Here is a 17,432-nt window from a genome sequence, read left to right as displayed (position 1 = left end):
GAGCTGTAGGGTCTGGTCAAACTCAGCCCAATCATTCCATGATTCCACGATCTCCTAGCACATTACAGAGGAGAGGAGCTGAGGGAGAGCTGAGGTGGGATTAAGGTCGAGGTGGGATTAAAATTGAGGAGGGATTAAATTTGAGGTGGGATTCAGGCTGAGGTGGGATTAAAGGTGAGCTAGGATTAAAACTGAGGTGGGATTAAGGCTGAGTTGGGATTAAGGTTGAGGTGGGATTAAAGTTGAGGTAGGATTAAAGCTGAGGAGGGATTAAGGTTGAGGTGAGATTATAGCTGAGGTAGGATTAAAGTTCTGGTGCGATTAAATTTGAGGTTGGATTAAGGCTGAGGTGGGATTAAAGGTGAGGTGGGATTAAAGCTGAGGTGGGATTAAGGCTGAGGTGGGATTAAAGATGAGGTGGGATTAAGGCTGAGCTGGGATTCAGGCTGAGGTGGGATTCAGGCTGAGGTGGGATTCAGGCTGCTCCCCTCTGGCCCTGCTGAGGTTGTTACAGAGGAGCCTGGAGGGGACTGTGCCTTTGGGACTCCCCATCCTGGATACTCCCACTGATGATTCCCGGGGTGATTTATGCAGCCCTGGGGCACAGCAGTTGTTTCTTTCTGGCCATTCCCAAGGTGGAGCTGACGTGGAGAGAGCCAGGGGGGTGCAGGAGGGTGCAGGTGCCCAGCCCAGGGGCTGGGGGGATTTCAGCATCCAGCCTGGAGCCTGCACAGTGTGAGAGAGCCAGGAAAAACGGCAGTGGCTGGAAATTCCTTCTGAAAGTCGTTTTTTGTGCGTTCTCATCAAACCAAACTGCCATTGTAACACTGCGAAATTCTGATTCTCTAAGTAATTTTTTAGGGAAAAATGGGACTAGAGCTTTACAAAGCAAACTACTAAACATCAAACCCTTTAACTAAACCCAGAAATTGCTGCCAAAGAGTTGACTTGTTTCTGATTGTCCAATTAATCCATAGCTAGCTGAACACACATTTCCTGTAATACAAACTACATTTTCAACCATGGATAATGTTCTAAATGCCTTGATACCAGAGCAGGTGTTGGGATGGAAAGGTGCAGAGCTGGGGGCTCACCAGCAGGGCAGAGTTTGCTGGAATGGGCTGGATCATGTCGTGGGGACGTGGATCATGGATTAATGTGGGTCATGGATTAATGTGGGTTATGGATTAACGTGGGTTATGTCACGGGGGCACCAGTGGGGACTGGGGCAGAGGAGGGGGCAGGCAGGGCACTGCCATCCTGATTCGGGAATGTTGGGAAGAACAGAGTGCCCAGAGCAGCTGTGGCTGCCCCTGGAGCCCTGGCAGTGCCCAAGGCTGGGATGGACACTGGAGCAGCCTGGGACAGTGGGAGGTGGCCCTGCCATGGCAGCGGTGGCACTGGGGGCGTTTTAAGATCCCTTCCAACCCAAACCAGTAGTTCTGTGATTCTGGTTCTGACAGTTTCGTTCGGAGGGCTCTGACCCATCTGGTTGTGCCGTTCCCCAGGGGTGTCCCTGAGAGCAGGGGGCAGAGCTCTCTCGGGCTCCTCTGTGGCTCCCAGCCCGGCTGATGAAACCTCTCCCCGGGCAGAAAATGGACTCGGGTTTGTTTGGCAGCAGCTGTTTCCTGCAGCCCGCGTTGATGCCGTGATTTAATTTGATTCCAGCCCTTTCATTCTCCACTGACCAAAGCAGCTGTTAAGCTCCTGGGCTTTCTGCTGGGCTCTGAGTCAGGGCGGCAGCCGCAGCCCATCGCATCCCTGCTCCCCAGGGAACAGCCCGGGAAGTGTCCCCGGTGTCCCAGGGCTCCTGGGAGAGGGGCAGAGCCCACCCACGACCTCTGCAGATGCCTTTCCCTTCGTGGAAATGACCCAAGGCAGCTGCTCTGTTGGTTTTGTATTTCAGCACGGGGTGTTTAACGTCGTTCAAACCCGCCAGTCAAATAAACCTGACATTCAGAAATAAAGTTCTCTGAGCGTCCTTCTCTCGGGGAGGCCGGGACCTTCCTCCTCCAGGCAGAGGACAGATGCCTTTGCTTGTATCTGACTCCTCCACTTTACAGCTGCCGGCTCTGAGCAGGTCACAGAGTCCTGACAATGTCCAAAACAAGCCTCAGTGAGAGAGATGCTGGAACTGGTGAGTGGAGACGGGAAACTGCAGTGCTCTGGGCCTTTAGTTTGTGTTAATTTTATATATTTCAGTTTCTCCAGGGCTCTGCCATAGAGGCTCTGTGGCCAAGAGGAGGCAGGAGAAGGAGAAGGATGGCACGGCCAGGAGCAGACAGACAGACAGACAGACAAAGAGGAGGACAAGCAGCGGGTTATAACCCTGAGGGGGATCAGCACTCGTATTCCTGTCAGCACATGAACGTTCTCCTCCACCTCTGCGTGCCCACAAGCCTGCACTGCCCAATTTCTCCCAGACCCTTCATAATGATTATTTGAGGTCTACAATGCAGACATCTTTCACTTAATTACAGAAAACTACTTAAATCTGTGAAGAGAAAGGAAGAAGAAGGTGAAGAAGAAGAACTTAGACAACGCTTTGAATCTTCCATTTTGGCTTACACACATTGCTATATACTAAAACCTTAAACTTTAGTTTTCACCCTGGGAGGTTACACAATTTTGGGAGCCTGTTCCAAGGTTCCAAGTCAAAGGCAGCACCTGCCCGAGGCTCAGCACTCCTCAGCTCAGAAAGCCTGAAATTTTCAGCCTCCCACATGGTCCCTCACTGCTCCTGTGGCCGTGCTGGGGCTGGCCTGTGCCACTGTGGCCACAGCCACTGCTGCAGCCTCAGCATGGCCACACTGCCTGGGGACAGGCTCTGCCCCCATCACCTCATCACCCTGTGCTAGTGCAGCCCTCAGGGCTGTGCTGTCCCACAGGGCTCAGCTCCAGGGGTCCCACAATTCCATCCTCCTGATCCTTTCCCCAGCTGGGCTCCTCTCTGTGCACCTGCAGACGTCCACTCCCAGCCTGGCTCCTCGTGTCCAGCTGCTGGTGGCTCATTCCTGTCTGATGGCCCCTCCCGTGCTCAACCCCCTGGTTTATGGCATCAAGGGGAAGCAGGAAGGAATCTGCAAACTGCTGGGGCAGCTGGAGGAGCCAGGAGCTCAGCAGCTGCTAAAGCTGGCTCAGATTGAGAGGGACAGAAAAAGATTTCTCCCACCCCAGAAGAGGTGTGAAGGTGAGTGCAGTGAATTGTCCCCCAGACAGCTCCAGCTGTCCCCAGAAAGGGCACCCAGACCAGGAGCCTGCCTCTGGCTCCCCGTGATCCAGCTGTTGGCCTGTCAATGGGCCAGCACAGACGCGTTTGGGCAACAGTTCCTTTGGCCAGGGCACTCCTCCCTTCCATGATACCCCTGGAAATCATGGAATTCCAGCATGGTTTTGTTGGCACAGAGTTGAAGGCGCATCCAGTGCCACCCGTGCCATGGCAGGGCCACCTCCCACTGTCCCAGGCTGCTCCAGTGTCCAGCCTGGCCTTGGGCACTGCCAGGGATCCAGGGCTGCTCTGGGCTGCTCAGGATGTGTCCCCTGGTACCTGTGATCTCCCTGGGAGAGCTGCCACTGCCCAGGGCAGGGCTGAGCTCTGCCAAGGGACGACTCTGCTCCCTGCAGACCAGTGACAAACCAGCCCTGGAGCGAGTCCTGGGCAGTGCTGGCTTTTGGGGACTTTGGGGAACAGCATTTTCCCCAGCACCATGGGAGGCTGGACAGGAGCCCCTTTGTGCAGGTGCTTGGGACAGTGGTGACATGAGACAGGGGTGACACGGGACAGTGGTGACATGAGACAGGGGTGACACGGGGCAGTGGTGACATGGGACAGCGGTGACACGGGGCAGTGGTGACACGGGGCAATGATGAAATAGGACAGTGGTGACACGGGGCAGCTCCTGGGTGTGGGTTCATCCAGCCCCAGGTTCCCCCATGAAGGAGCCCTGAGGAAAGAGGCCCTTTCCCGTGTTTCCCTGCAGAGCCCAACAGGGACAGCAGAGTAACGAGCCTCGGGACAATTCCAGCTGAGCCTCGGGACAATTCCAGCTCTGGCTTTGAATCTCCTTCGGGTGAAGCGTTCAAAGCAAACAACAGCTCACCCCAGTGGGACATGGGGTCCCTGCCAGGGCAGGGCTGGAGCAGTGGTGGCTTTGGGCAGGTCTCTGCTCCCTCCACAGCTGGGGGAGAGCAATGGCAGCATCCCTGAACCTCCACGGCACCTCAGGATCGTGGAATCGCAGAAGGCCTGGCTTGGAAGGGACCTTAAAGCCCATCCAGCCCCATCTCCTGCATGGGCAGGGCCACCTTCCACTGTCCCTTGGCTGGGGACACCGGTTTGGCTGCAGCTCCCTGGGCAGTGCTGGACAAACCCCTCAGGCACAGGGAGCACACAGAGCCAGCTGTGGGACGGCAGGAAAGAGCTGGGCAAGCAGGGACAAACTCCAGGGCTTCAGCAGGTCCAGCACTGGCTGCCTGGGGCCAGGCTGGGCACAGACCCCAGCTCCCCCCATCCTCCTGCCTGGATCAACCCCAAACCTGCACCTTCCCTCCACCACAGCCCACACCCCGGCCTCGGGCCACTCACAATTAATGCTTAGTTAATTCCAGCTAAATTATCGCTGTCCAGCAGCATTCCCTTCCATGCCTGTAGTGTACAACCTTCTTGGGACCTGCAGGACTGCTGCCTTCAGTTTTCCCTTTGCTGTATCCCAGGTTCTGTGGTGCCCAGGGCTGCAGCTCTGAGCTCACAGTCAGTGTCACTCAGCTCTGCACACAGCAGGGACACAAAACAAATCCTTCTCCTGCTGCACACCAAGGACACCTGGGACAAGTTTTCAGGCCCCAAAGCACAAACAAGGGTGGGCTGAGGAGAGAGAACAAGAAGGATGGGACTGCATCACCTGGGGCTGGAACTGGACAATTCAACCCCAATGTGCAAATGGACCAAAACTTATCAAAGTGTGAGACTTCGTGACCATTTGTCCATTTTGTGTCCATTTTTGTCCATTCTGTGTCCATTTTGTGTCCATTTTGTGTCCATTTTGGATCCACCTTGGCTGTTGTCAGAGTCTGCCCAAGGATGTGATGTGCCTCACAACCGCCTCCAGTGACTGAGGACTGAGACCCCAGACTCTGAAAGGAGCCCTGGCCGGGCTGAGGTGGAATGTTTGCCAAGTCTCGGAGGACTGGTCTGCATCTCCATGAGAACGGAGTGCAGGAACAATGGAACTGGTCACAGTGGACTGAGCCAAGGACAATGGAACTGGTCACAGTGGACTGAGCCAAGGCTACTTGCCCAAACTGGTCTGTCCATACCAGAGCACAGCACATACGGTGGCTCCGGTTTTGGCCCTGTGACTCTCCTTTGTCCCAACCCTGATGCAGGCAGCTCCTGCTTTGGCTCTGGGTCCCTCGCTTTGCCTCAGCACAGGTGGCTCCTGCTTTGGCTTTGTGCCACTCGCTTTGGTCCCCGCCTTGACCAACCCATAAAACCCTGGAGACCCCTGCTCACCTTCGTCATCACCCCACTGGAGAAGTTCGTGTCTATGGGCATCTCGGCCTCGAGGACTCGTCCCTCCACGTTGGTAGCTATAATCCCCTTTCCCCTCTTTTCTATCTTTCTTACTATTCTCTATTTCCTCTCCCTCTATAGCATTTTGGTGGCACTAAATAAATGTGCATTTTTGTTGTATTAACTGAGTTGTCCCCCGCTGTGTCTTTTGTGCTCTGAGATCCTAAAATGAACCATCAGGTTCCCCGCACATGTTTGCAGACTGTGACAACCTCCCCTGGGCCAGCCTGAGGCCGTTCCCTCTGCTCCTGTCCCTGTGCCCTGGGAGCAGAGCCCGACCCCCCCGGCTGTCCCCTCCTGGCAAGGACTTGTGCAGAGCCACCAGGTCCCCCCTGAGCCTCCTTTTCTCCAGGCTCAGCCCCTTCCCAGCTCCCTCAGCCCCTCCTGGGGCTCCAGCCCCTTCCCCAGCTCCTGCCCTGGACACGCTCCAGCCCCTCCAGGGCTCTCCTGCAGGAGCCACAGCTGGACACAGCCCTGGAGGTGTCACACAGGGGACAATCCCTGCCCTGGGGCTGTGCCCACACTGGGGCTGGCAATGCCCAGGGACCATCGGCCTCTTGTCCACCTGGGCTCACCTGGGCACACCTGGGCACACCTGGGCTCACATCAGCCACTGTCACCATCTCCAGGCCATTCCCAGCCCCCCAGCCCCTGTGTCCCCCGGAGTCCTGCAGGGAGCTGTGCTGAGCCCGGGACAGGAGGTGGCCCTGTCCTCTGCACTCCGGGCTGCACCAAGGGGACAGTGCCCTGCCCTGCCTGGGGGATCAGGGGTGGCCCCGGGGTTCATGTGCCCCCAGTGGGGCTGTCCCCAGAGCTGCCCCCGGGCAAGGGGAGCCCCTCCTGCAGGAAGGGGTGCCATGGGCCCAGGGCTCTGTGCCAGTGCCAGTGGATGGCGCTGTCCCCACCCTGTCCCCGTGGGGAGGGTCAGCACCAGGACAGGCCAGCACTGCCCCAGGCTGCTCCAAGCCCCAGTGTCCAGCCTGGCCTTGGGCACTGCCAGGGATCCAGGGGCAGCCACAGCTGCTCTGGGCACCCTGTGCCAGCCCTGCCCACCCTGCCAGGGAACAATTCCTGCCCCAGAGCCCAGCCAGCCCTGCCCTGGGCACTGGGAAGCCATTCCCTGGCTCCTGTCCCTGCAGCCCTTGTCCCCAGTCCCTCTGCAGCTCTCCTGGAGCCCCTTCAGGCCCTGGCAGGGCTCTGAGCTCTCCCTGGAGCTTCTCCTCTCCAGGTGAGCACCCCCAGCTCTCCCAGCCTGAATCCAGCTCTTGGAGCAGCTCCGTGGCTCCTCTGGACTGGCTCCAGCGTTTCCATTCCCACCCAGGGTTCAAACATTCCCCCTGTGTGGAGCCAGCAGCTGTTTGGCATCTCGGTGCTGGCACAGACATCACCCACACACAGTGGGAGTAGAGCATTTGTTTATCACTTCTCTTCCCGGCTATTCCCAGGCTGCAGCTTCTCCCCCGGGATGATTCCGTCCCTCCAGTCCCAGCAGTGATTAGGGAGAGCAGCTTCCTTAAGAGCCTGAAGTCTTTCCGTGCAGCTCCTTTTGCAGGCGGAGGCGCTGCCCGGGGGAGAGAAGCAGCAGCTGCAGGTGCTGTGTGTGCAGCAGGACCAGGCACACTTCAGCCCGGGTATGTACGGCTTTACCTCTCACCCGGGCTCGGGGCAGCGTTGGGAAGTGCAGTGCCACGCTCTGAGCCGGGCTCCGACTTCAGCCAGCTCCAGGTGGGCTGTGAGAGAATCCACCCAGAAAAGCTGCCGGGGGCAGTGCCAACGGGTCCGAGTGGGCTTCGGCTCGGATGGAGCTAATGAGCTGCTGCATCACCTCCGGACATCCCAGGTTTAGTGAATCGCGGGGTCAAGGTCTGCCAGTCACACACCTGCAACCGCCCCTGGCTGCCTCGGTTAGGTTAATTACAACAGCGCTAATTACCTGGCTGTTCCCTGGTTAGAGGCACCTCAGACAAGCTGCAGGTGTGACATCTGCCAGTCCTGTCACCCGGGCTGAGCCGCAGTTCCCTGCTCCCAGCTCTGCTCCATCCCTGGTGCTTGCACACAGCCCGGAATGGCAAACGGGACTGGGGAGAGGGTGGATGGTTGGGGAATGTCCTGACTCTGCTGAGATCCAGGCTGGGAGCGAGGGAAAAACGCTGGGATGGGTGTGTTGGGGTGAGCTACAGCAGTGGGAGAGCCTGAACCCAGCTGGCTGCACCCTCAGGGAGTTGTGGAGAGCCAGAAGGTCCCCGTGAGCCTGGAGGAGCAGCTGCTCCAGCTGGGATCCCTCACACAGGGCTGGGACCTGGTCCTGGACACCTCTGTGTGTGTGTGTGGGACCCTCCCTAAAGGAGAGCCAGGGCTGGCTGGGATCTGGGGCAGGAATTGTTCCCTGGCAGGGTGGGCAGGGCTGGCACAGGGTGCCCAGAGCAGCTGTGGCTGCCCCTGGATCCCTGGCAGTGCCCAAGGCCAGGTTGGACACTTGGAGCAGCCTGGGACAGTGGGAGGTGGCCCTGCCGTGGCAGGGGTGGCACTGGGTGGGGTTTCAGATCCAGTTTCCATCCCAGCAGCATTATTAGATAAGCTGGAGGGCTTTGTCACCCAGGATAAAGTGCAGAAACTGCTGCCCAGAGGATCAAGTACCTCAGAGAGGTGGGAGGGAGGGAGGAGCTGTGTTTTTCCCGAGCTCAGGATTACAGGATCTCAGACATGTTTGCTCTTTTCAAACAAACCATTCTGGCACGAGACACGTTTCCTGCTGCAGTGGCTTGTGCCAGCTGCAGGGTCAAAGCTGCCAGGCTGGAAACAGAGTCCTCTGAGCAATAAAGCATCATCAACACCATCGTCTGGGCAGCGTTGTCACAATATTGGCTTTGCCTCATGTGGCCAACAGCAATGACTGAGCCGGGCTGAAAAAGCTCTTGGTTTGTAACCCCGAATGAAGCTGGGCGGAGAAACCTCTTGGTTTGTGTCCCTGACTGAGCCGGGCTGAAAAAGCTCTTGTTTTGTGTCCCTGAATGAGCCAGGCTGAGAAAGCTCTTGGTTTTTATTCCATGAATGATCCTGGCTGAGAAACCTTTTGGTTTGTGTCCCTGAATGAGCCAGGCTGAGAAAGCTCTTGGTTTGTGTCCCTGACTGAGCGGGGCTGAGAAAGCTCTTGGTTTGTGTTGTGGGGAGGACTCCAGGAGACTTAGAGGAGAGATTAAGCTGTGTTGGGGTCAGGGAAGTCAAATGCCTGGAAAGCCGAGGGGATGAGGTCTGGCCCTTTGGTGTCTTGGCTAAAGCAGAGGGCACAAGTGCCTGAGAAAATTCCATCCCATTCCCAAACTGGCAGAGCCCGGTTTAAGCCCTCCGTGTCTGTGTCCCCGTTAAACAGGACAAGTCACAGCACTGCTCCTTTTGCCGAGGGCTGGGGGGACACAGCTGGGGCAGGGACCCCGTGGGTGGGGTGCCCGTCCAGAGAGGGGCCCCGGCAGGGTGATTTGGGTTTGGGCTCCAGCAGGAGCAGCCCCACAGCTGGTGCACTCGGGGCTCCAGGGCAGGGAAAGCCTCAGCCCGTGTGCAGGAGCATCAGCTCCCGCAGCAAACATCCCGTGGGCAGCACCTGCTGAGGCTGCAGGGGCACGTCCATTGTCCCAGGGGGCTCAGAAGGGACACAGCAGCCCAGAACACGCTGGGAGATGAGACCATCCCCACCTGCACAGGTGTGGGGGTGAGCAGAGCCCTGCTGAGCTCATCCTCCCACTGCTCTGCGTCTCCTTCTCCCACCTTGGGTTTTTATCCTGAGGGGAATAGATGTGCTCAGCCTCGAGGTCGCGGCTGCCCGGGATGGGAGGGGAGGGATGGAGGCGCCAGCCCGGGATGGGAGGGAGCTGAGAGAACCGCCGTGTTCAGGCTGGGACCCTGTGGGTTTGGACAGCTCCTGGTGCACGATCCTCCAGGCGATTTCTCCAGCTGAATCCGGTGTGTCAGCACCGCCTGCTCCTTGCTGCTTTCTGGGGAGAAGCAGCAGGAATATTTTCAGCACGAATGAAGGTGCAGATCCTGCCCACAGCACTCAGGCTCTCCTTGTCCCTCCAGGACAATCCTCTGGAGTTTTCTGTGTTACCTTCAAGCTTCTCCCACCTGAATAAACCCTCAGGAATTGTTATTTTCCTCTGCCTGCCTTCGCAGGCTTCTGTCATGGGCGGATGACAGAAGGAAGACAGAGCAGCAAAAGGGAATTTCAAGATCACGTTTAATGTCCCAGGGCACTGTTTTGCTCCACAAATTTGAAGGAATTTCCTGTGTTGGGCCCATTGAGGAAAGCCAGGGCTGGAAGCTGACGCTGCTCTCCTTGTTCTCTCCTCTTGCAGCTCGTTTCAGGATGTCAGCTGAGCCCTGGCAAACAACCAACAAAGGAGTAAGCCCTTCACAAGCAACAGACTAAAAGCCCTTTGGTTATCCCTGGTGGCACAACCTGAAACATCAATTTCTGCCCCTCATAGGAACTTCCAAGCCACAACAACCCCGTTTATTCTGCATTTCTGACCCATTCCCCCTACTTGGTGGTCACAGAATCCCTGGGGCTGGAAAAGCCCTCCCAGGCCAGGCAGTGCCCCCTGTGCCCACCTTGTCCCCAGCCCAGAGCTCTGAGTGCCACCTCCAGGGGACACCTGCAGGGATGGGCACTCCAAAGCTCCCTGGGCAGTGCCAAGGCCTCAACACCCTTTCCATGGGGAAAGGATGATATGCTGTTTCACCCACCGGAATAACGATGTGAATTCCTGGCTCCTGCAGTGATGCAGAGTCCACTTCTTATCCCCCGGCTACCTCAGGACTCAAAATTTGGTTTATATTTTTAAACGCAAATGAAGATTCTCCCAGATTCTTCCGATCCCTTCAACAGGAGCTCCTTCTCCTTCATCCTGGTGGGTGTCCCTGGCCTGGAAGCTTTCCCCACCTGCCTGGGCATCCTTTTCTGCTCGGCCTACGTGCTGGCCGTGGTGGGGAACGGGGCAGTTCTGCTGGTGCTGGGGCTGGACCGGGCGCTGCAGGCGCCCAGCCATCGCCTGCTGGCCATGCTGGCGCTCACCGACGTGCTGATGGTGAGCTCCGTGGTGCCCAAGATGCTGGGCGTGCTGTGGCTGGGCTCCGCCGAGATCGGCGCCGCGGCCTGCTTCGTGCAGATGTTCCTGGTGCACACCCTGACGGCCGTGGAGTCGGGCGTGCTGCTGGCCATGGCCGCCGACCGCTACGTGGCCGTGTGCCACCCGCTGAGGTACCAGGGCGTCCTGGGCGGCCCCGCGGTGACACGGCTGGGGCTGGCCGTCGTGCTGAGGGCCGTGCTGGCCATGGCGCCGCTGTCGGGGCTGGTGACGGCGCTGCCCTACTGCGGGCCCCGCGTGGTGCCGCACTCCTACTGCGAGCACATGGCCGTGGCCGGCCTGGCCTGCGCCAGCGCCCGGCCCAGCCGCCTCTACAGCCTGGCAGGCTCTTCCCTGACCGTGGGCACGGACCTGGCTCTCATCGCCGTGTCCTACGGGATGATCCTGAGGGCAGCGCTGGCCAAGGAGTCCTGCCGCAGGGCCCTGAGCACCTGCGGGTGCCACCTCAGCGTGGTGCTGCTCTACTACGTCCCCGGCATCGTCTCCATTTTCTGCCAGCACTTCTCTGGCACCGTGTCCGCGGGCACACAGGTGCTGCTGGCGGACCTGTACCTGGCCGTGCCCGCCGTGCTCAACCCGCTGGTGTACAGCCTGAGGAGCCGGCAGATCCGCACGGCTCTGCTCAGGGCGCTCTGGCCCAGCAGCGGCTGTGCCTGAGGCGTGTGCCCCTGCTTTTCCAGGTGTGTTTGTCTCCGCAGGGGCAGCCCCAGCTGTGCAGGAGGTGAGCGGCAGCAGGGAGGACTCCGTGCCTTTAATGAGCCCCTGCTCCGTGGCCAGAGGTATTTGGGACTGGCAGCAAGAGCACACACCAGGTCCTCCTCTTTCCCTCCCTCCCCTGCAGGTGACACGGAGCAGCAAGAACCCACCTTTGAGTCTAAAGACGTTCCCAGTGCCAGGAACAGCCCTGTGATGATTTCAGGACTCCAGGTGCATTTGTGCCAATGCACAGATCCTGATCCAAATGGAGAGAGCTGCTCTGTGTTGTCCCCTTCAGTCCCTGGACTATCCCAGGGGTTCTCCCCTCTGGGCCCCTCTTTCATTAGAGGCTGGGAGGATCGTGGCTGAGCCCTGAGCAGCTTTTCCAGGTTTCTGGGTGGATGGAAGCTGAGCTCACTCAAAACTGAGCTCCTCAAAGCCCCCTGTCCCTGCAGAGTCACAGAATCCCCAAGGGTGTGGGGTGGAAGAGGAGCAGGGGGATGAGGCTGGGGGCTGTATCCGCTGGGTGCTCTGGCACGGGCCGCCCAGGGAAGGGGTGGAATTACCATTCCTGGGGCTTCAAACTGTGTGTGCACGTGGGGACACGTGTTAGTGGTGGGCCTGGCAGCGCTGGGGGAATGGCTGGGTTTGATGCTCTGAGAGGGGTTTTCCAAACCTCGTGACTCGGTGATTAATGCAAGGATTCCAAAGGAGATCGTCACACTCCAGGTGTTTGCTCTGAAGCAAAGCAGAGGGACAAGTCCCACCCTGCCCAGGTCCAGCTGGGGCAGAGCTCCACAGGGTCACCCCCAAAGTCCTGGCAATGGAAGAGCTGGGTACAACACAATTCATTCCTCTGACCTCCTCTGGGTGTCCTGGAGCGACCTGGTGACGTCTGAGAGCCACCACGACACAACAGCCCTGCCCAGAGGGGCTCTGGCTGCCCCTGGAGCCCTGGCAGTGTCCAGGCTGGACACTGGGGCTTGGAGCACCTGGGACAGTGGGCGGTGGCCCTGCCATGGCAGGGGTGGCACTGGGTGGGCTGTGGGGTCCTTCCCAGCCCAAACCATCCCATCATTCCATGAATTCTGCCCTGAAATCCCTGTTTGAGTCCGCGGCCATGAAGTGGATCTGAAGGACTGGTTCCAGTCACAGCCCAACGCCGTGTCCAAACTGCCACAAATCCCACCCAAAACATCTTCTTTAAGTCTTCACTTCTGCAATAAAACTAAAGCTCAATGGTCAAACTGGTTTGAATCTGTCATTTTTCACCTCAGACAGAGTTTTGCTGTCTGTGGCATTTATCTGACTTTCTGCTGCACCTTCCCTGACATCTCAGAAACCACTGACAGAATGGTTCTGCTGCCCTGAGTGTGCACTTTGTTCCTCTGCTGGATTTGCCCATTTTGGGTTTACACTGCCTGGGGCATGGGAGGTTCTGCTGGGGGCACAGACAGCCCATTCCACGGCATGATCTTGGTGCTGAAAGCCAGCAGAGGCTTCCAGCCCAGAGAGCAGCAGAGCCGTGAATGGAGCTGCTCTGGCATCCTCCAGTGCCTACTGGAATCATTTCCTCTCTTTCTGCTGAGAGGTGGGATTAGGAGAAAAGCAAAGCATGCTCAGAACTTTAATGGGTACAAAGACACGTCACCTTTCTAGTGGCTACAGCAGATGTCAACATTCAAACCTAGTCACGGATTGGTTTTGCTATAACTTCCGTGGAAAAAATCACTTCCTTGCAAAACCAGCACACCTGGCAAACACCAGAAAGGGCTTTTAGCTCTGCTGGAGGCAACTTGTGCAGCACATTCCTGTCTGGCTCGGCCATCAAGGCCAGGGCTGGCAGGGCTGGGAGCAGCCTGGCCCAAGGAAGGTGTCCCTGCCCATGGCATGAGCTGTAGGGTCTTTTCAAACCCAGCCCAATCCTTCCATGATTCCACAATCTCCTAGCACATTAGAGAGGAGAGGAGCTGAGGGAGATCTGAGGTGGGATTAAGGTCGAGGTGGGATTAAAATTGAGGAGGGATTAAATTTGAGGTGGGATTCAAGCTGAGGTGGGATTAAAGCTGAGTTGGGATTAAGGTTGAGGTGGGTTTAAAGATGAGGTGGGATTAAGGCTGAGGTGGGATTCAGGCTGCTCCCCTCTGGCCCTGCTGAGGTTGTCACAGAGGAGCCTGGAGGGGACTGTGCCTTTGGGACTCCCCATCCTGGATACTCCCACTGATGATTCCCGGGGTGATTTATGCAGCCCTGGGGCACAGCAGTTGTTTCTTTCTGGCCATTCCCAAGGTGGAGCTGACGTGGAGAGAGCCAGGGGGGTGCAGGTGGGTGCAGGTGCCCAGGCCAGGGGCTGGGGGGATTTCAGCATCCAGCCTGGAGCCTGCACAGTGTGAGACAGCCAGGAAAAACGGCAGTGGCTGGAAATTCCTTCTGAAAGTCGTTTTTTGTGCGTTCTCATCAAACCAAACTGCCATTGTAACACTGCAAAATTCTGATTCTCTAAGTAATTTTTTAGGGAAAAATGGGACTAGAGCTTTACAAAGCAAACTACTAAACATCAAACCCTTTAACTAAACCCAGAAATTGCTGCCAAAGAGTTGACTTGTTTCTGATTGTCCAATCAATCCATAGGTAGCTGAATACACATCTTCTGTAATACAAACTACATTTTCAACCATGGATAATGTTCTTAATGCCTTGATACCAGAGCAGGTGTTGGGATGGAAAGGTGCAGAGCTGGGGGCTCACCAGCAGGGCAGAGTTTGCTGGAATGGGCTGGATCATGTCACGGGGACGTGGATCATGGATTAATGTGGGTTATGGATTAATGTGGGTTATGGATTAATGTGGGTTATGTCACGGGGGCACCAGTGGGGACTGGGGCAGAGGAGGGGGCAGGCAGGGCACTGCCATCCTGATTCGGGAATGTTGGGAAGAACAGAGTGCCCAGAGCAGCTGTGGCTGCCCCTGGAGCCCTGGCAGTGCCCAAGGCCGGGATGGACACTTGGAGCAGCCTGGGACAGTGGGAGGTGGCCCTGCCATGGCAGCGGTGGCACTGGGGGAGTTTTAAGATCCCTTCCAACCCAAACCAGTAGTTCTGTGATTCTGGTTCTGACAGTTTCCTTCGGAGGGCTCTGACCCATCTGGTTGTGCTGTTCCCCAGGGGTGTCCCTGAGAGCAGGGGGCAGAGCTCTCTCGGGCTCCTCTGTGGCTCCCAGCCCGGCTGATGAAACCTCTCCCCGGGCAGAAAATGGGCTCGGGTTTGTTTGGCAGCAGCTGTTTCCCGCAGCCCGCGTTGATGCCGTAATTTAATTTGATTCCAGCCCTTTCATTCTCCACTGACCAAAGCAGCTGTTAGGCTCCTGGGCTTTCTGCTGGGCTCTGAGTCAGGGCGGCAGCCGCAGCCCATCGCATCCCTGCTCCCCAGGGAACAGCCCGGGAAGTGTCCCCGGTGTCCCAGGGCTCCTGGGAGAGGGGCAGAGCCCACCCACGACCTCTGCAGATGCTTTTCCCTTCGTGGAAATGACCCAAGGCGGCTGCTCTGTTGGTTTTGTATTTCAGCACGGGGTGTTTAACGTCGTTCAAACCCGCCAGTCAAATAAACCTGACATTCAGAAATAAAGTTCTCTGAGCGTCCTTCTCTCGGGGAGGCCGGGACCTTCCTCCTCCAGGCAGAGGACAGATGCCTTTGTCTGCTTTTATCTGACTCCTCCACTTTACAGCTGCCGGCTCTGAGCAGGTCACAGAGTCCTGACAATGTCCAAAACAAGCCTCAGTGAGAGAGATGCTGGAACTGGTGAGTGGAGACGGGAAACTGCAGTGCTCTGGGCCTTTAGTTTGTGTTAATTTTATATATTTCAGTTTCCCCAGGGCTCTGCCATAGAGGCTCTGTGGCCAAGAGGAGGCAGGAGAAGGAGAAGGATGGCACGGCCAGGAGCAGACAGACAGACAGACAGACAAAGAGGAGGACAAGCAGCGGGTTATAACCCTGAGGGGGATCAGCACTCGTATTCCTGTCAGCACATGAATGTTCTCCTCCACCTCTGCGTGCCCACAAGCCTGCACTGCCCAATTTCTCCCAGACCCTTAATAACGATTATTTGAGGTCTACAATGCAGACATCTTTCACTTAATTACAGAAAACTACTTAAATCTGTGAAGAGGAAGGAAGAAGAAGGTGAAGAAGAAGAACTTAGACAACGCTTTGAATCTTCCATTTTGGCTTACACACACTGCTATATACTAAAACCTTAAACTTTAGTTTTCACCCTGGGAGATTACACAATTTTGGGAGCCTGTTCCAAGGTTCCAAGTGAAACGCAGCACCTGCCCGAGGCTCAGCACTCCTCAGCTCAGAAAGCCTGAAATTTTCAGCCTCCCACATGGTCCCTCACTGCTCCTGTGGCCGTGCTGGGGCTGGCCTGTGCCACTGTGGCCACAGCCACTGCTGCAGCCTCAGCATGGCCACACTGCCTGGGGACAGGCTCTGCCCCCATCACCTCATCACCCTGTGCTAGTGCAGCCCTCAGGGCTGTGCTGTCCCACAGGGCTCAGCTCCAGGGGTCCCACAATTCCATCCTCCTGATCCTTTCCCCAGCTGGGCTCCTCTCTGTGCACCTGCAGACGTCCACTCCCAGCCTGGCTCCTCGTGTCCAGCTGCTGGTGGCTCATTCCTGTCTGATGGCCCCTCCCGTGCTCAACCCCCTGGTTTATGGCATCAAGGGGAAGCAGGAAGGAATCTGCAAACTGCTGGGGCAGCTGGAGGAGCCAGGAGCTCAGCAGCTGCTAAAGCTGGCTCAGATTGAGAGGGACAGAAAAAGATTTCTCCCACCCCAGAAGAGGTGTGAAGGTGAGTGCAGTGAATTGTCCCCCAGACAGCTCCAGCTGTCCCCAGAAAGGGCACCCAGACCAGGAGCCTGCCTCTGGCTCCCCGTGATCCAGCTGTTGGCCTGTCAATGGGCCAGCACAGACGGGTTTGGGCAACTGTTCCTTTGGCCAGGGCACTCCTCCCTTCCAAGATACCCCTTGGAAATCAGGGAATTCCAGCATGGTTTTGTTGGCACAGAGTTGAAGGCTCATCCAGTGCCACCCCTGCCATGGCAGGGCCACCTCCCACTGTCCCAGGCTGCTCCAGTGTCCAGCCTGGCCTTGGGCACTGCCAGGGATCCAGGGCTGCTCTGGGCTGCTCAGGATGTGTCCCCTGGTACCTGTGATCTCCCTGGGAGAGCTGCCACTGCCCAGGGCAGGGCTGAGCTCTGCCAAGGGACGCCTCTGCTCCCTGCAGACCAGTGACAAACCAGCCCTGGAGCGAGTCCTGGGCAGTGCTGGCTTTTGGGGACTTTGGGGAACAGCATTTTCCCCAGCACCATGGGAGGCTGGACAGGAGCCTCATTGTGCAGGTGCTTGGGACAGTGGTGACATGAGACAGGGGTGACATGGGACAGTGGTGACATGGGACAGTGGGGCAGTGGTGACAGGGGGCAGTGGTGACAGGGGGGAGTGGTGACACTGGGCAGCGGTGACACGGGGCAGCGGTGACACGGGGCAATGATGAAATAGGACAGTGGTGACACGGGGCAGCTCCTGGGTGTGGGTTCATCCAGCCCCAGGTTCCCCCATGAAGGAGCCCTGAGGAAAGAGGCCCTTTCCCGTGTTTACCTGCAGAGCCCAACAGGGACAGCAGAGTAACGAGCCTCGGGACAATTCCAGCGGAGCCTCGGGACAATTCCAGCTCTGGGTTTGAATCTCCTTCGGGTGAAGCGTTCAAAGCAAACAACAGCTCACCCCAGTGGGACATGGGGTCCCTGCCAGGGCAGGGCTGGAGCAGTGGTGGCTTTGGGCAGGTCTCTGCTCCCTCCACAGCTGGGGGAGAGCAATGGCAGCATCCCTGAACCTCCACGGCACCTCAGGATCGTGGAATCGCAGAAGGCCTGGCTTGGAAGGGACCTTAAAGCCCATCCAGCCCCATCTCCTGCATGGGCAGGGCCACCTTCCACTGTCCCTTGGCTGGGGACACCGGTTTG

The 17,432-nt window shown here is 57.5% G+C and overlaps 1 protein-coding gene across 1 annotated transcript; it reads left to right on the top strand.

Annotated features, from left to right (window-relative positions):
• The first annotated feature begins 10,416 nt into the window (after positions 1 to 10,416).
• LOC136373380 (olfactory receptor 52I2-like) lies at positions 10,417 to 11,977 on the top strand. Its single transcript, XM_066338291.1, has one exon. The coding sequence runs from the start codon at positions 10,417 to 10,419 to the stop codon at positions 11,368 to 11,370; it is 954 nt and encodes a 317-aa protein (XP_066194388.1). The 3' UTR covers positions 11,371 to 11,977.
• Positions 11,978 to 17,432: the final 5,455 nt, after the last annotated feature.

This window comes from Sylvia atricapilla, chromosome 2 (assembly GCF_009819655.1).
Source record: "Sylvia atricapilla isolate bSylAtr1 chromosome 2, bSylAtr1.pri, whole genome shotgun sequence".
In the NCBI taxonomy this organism is placed as follows: domain Eukaryota; kingdom Metazoa; phylum Chordata; class Aves; order Passeriformes; family Sylviidae; genus Sylvia; species Sylvia atricapilla.
Note: the sequence above shows the minus strand (reverse complement) of the source record. Positions and strands in the feature narration are given on the sequence as shown.

What these genes read in the sequence shown, in the direction of transcription:
- LOC136373380 (XM_066338291.1), top strand. Translation starts at nt 10,417, where the DNA reads ATGAAGATTCTCCCAGATTCTTCCGATCCCTTCAACAGGAGCTCCTTC.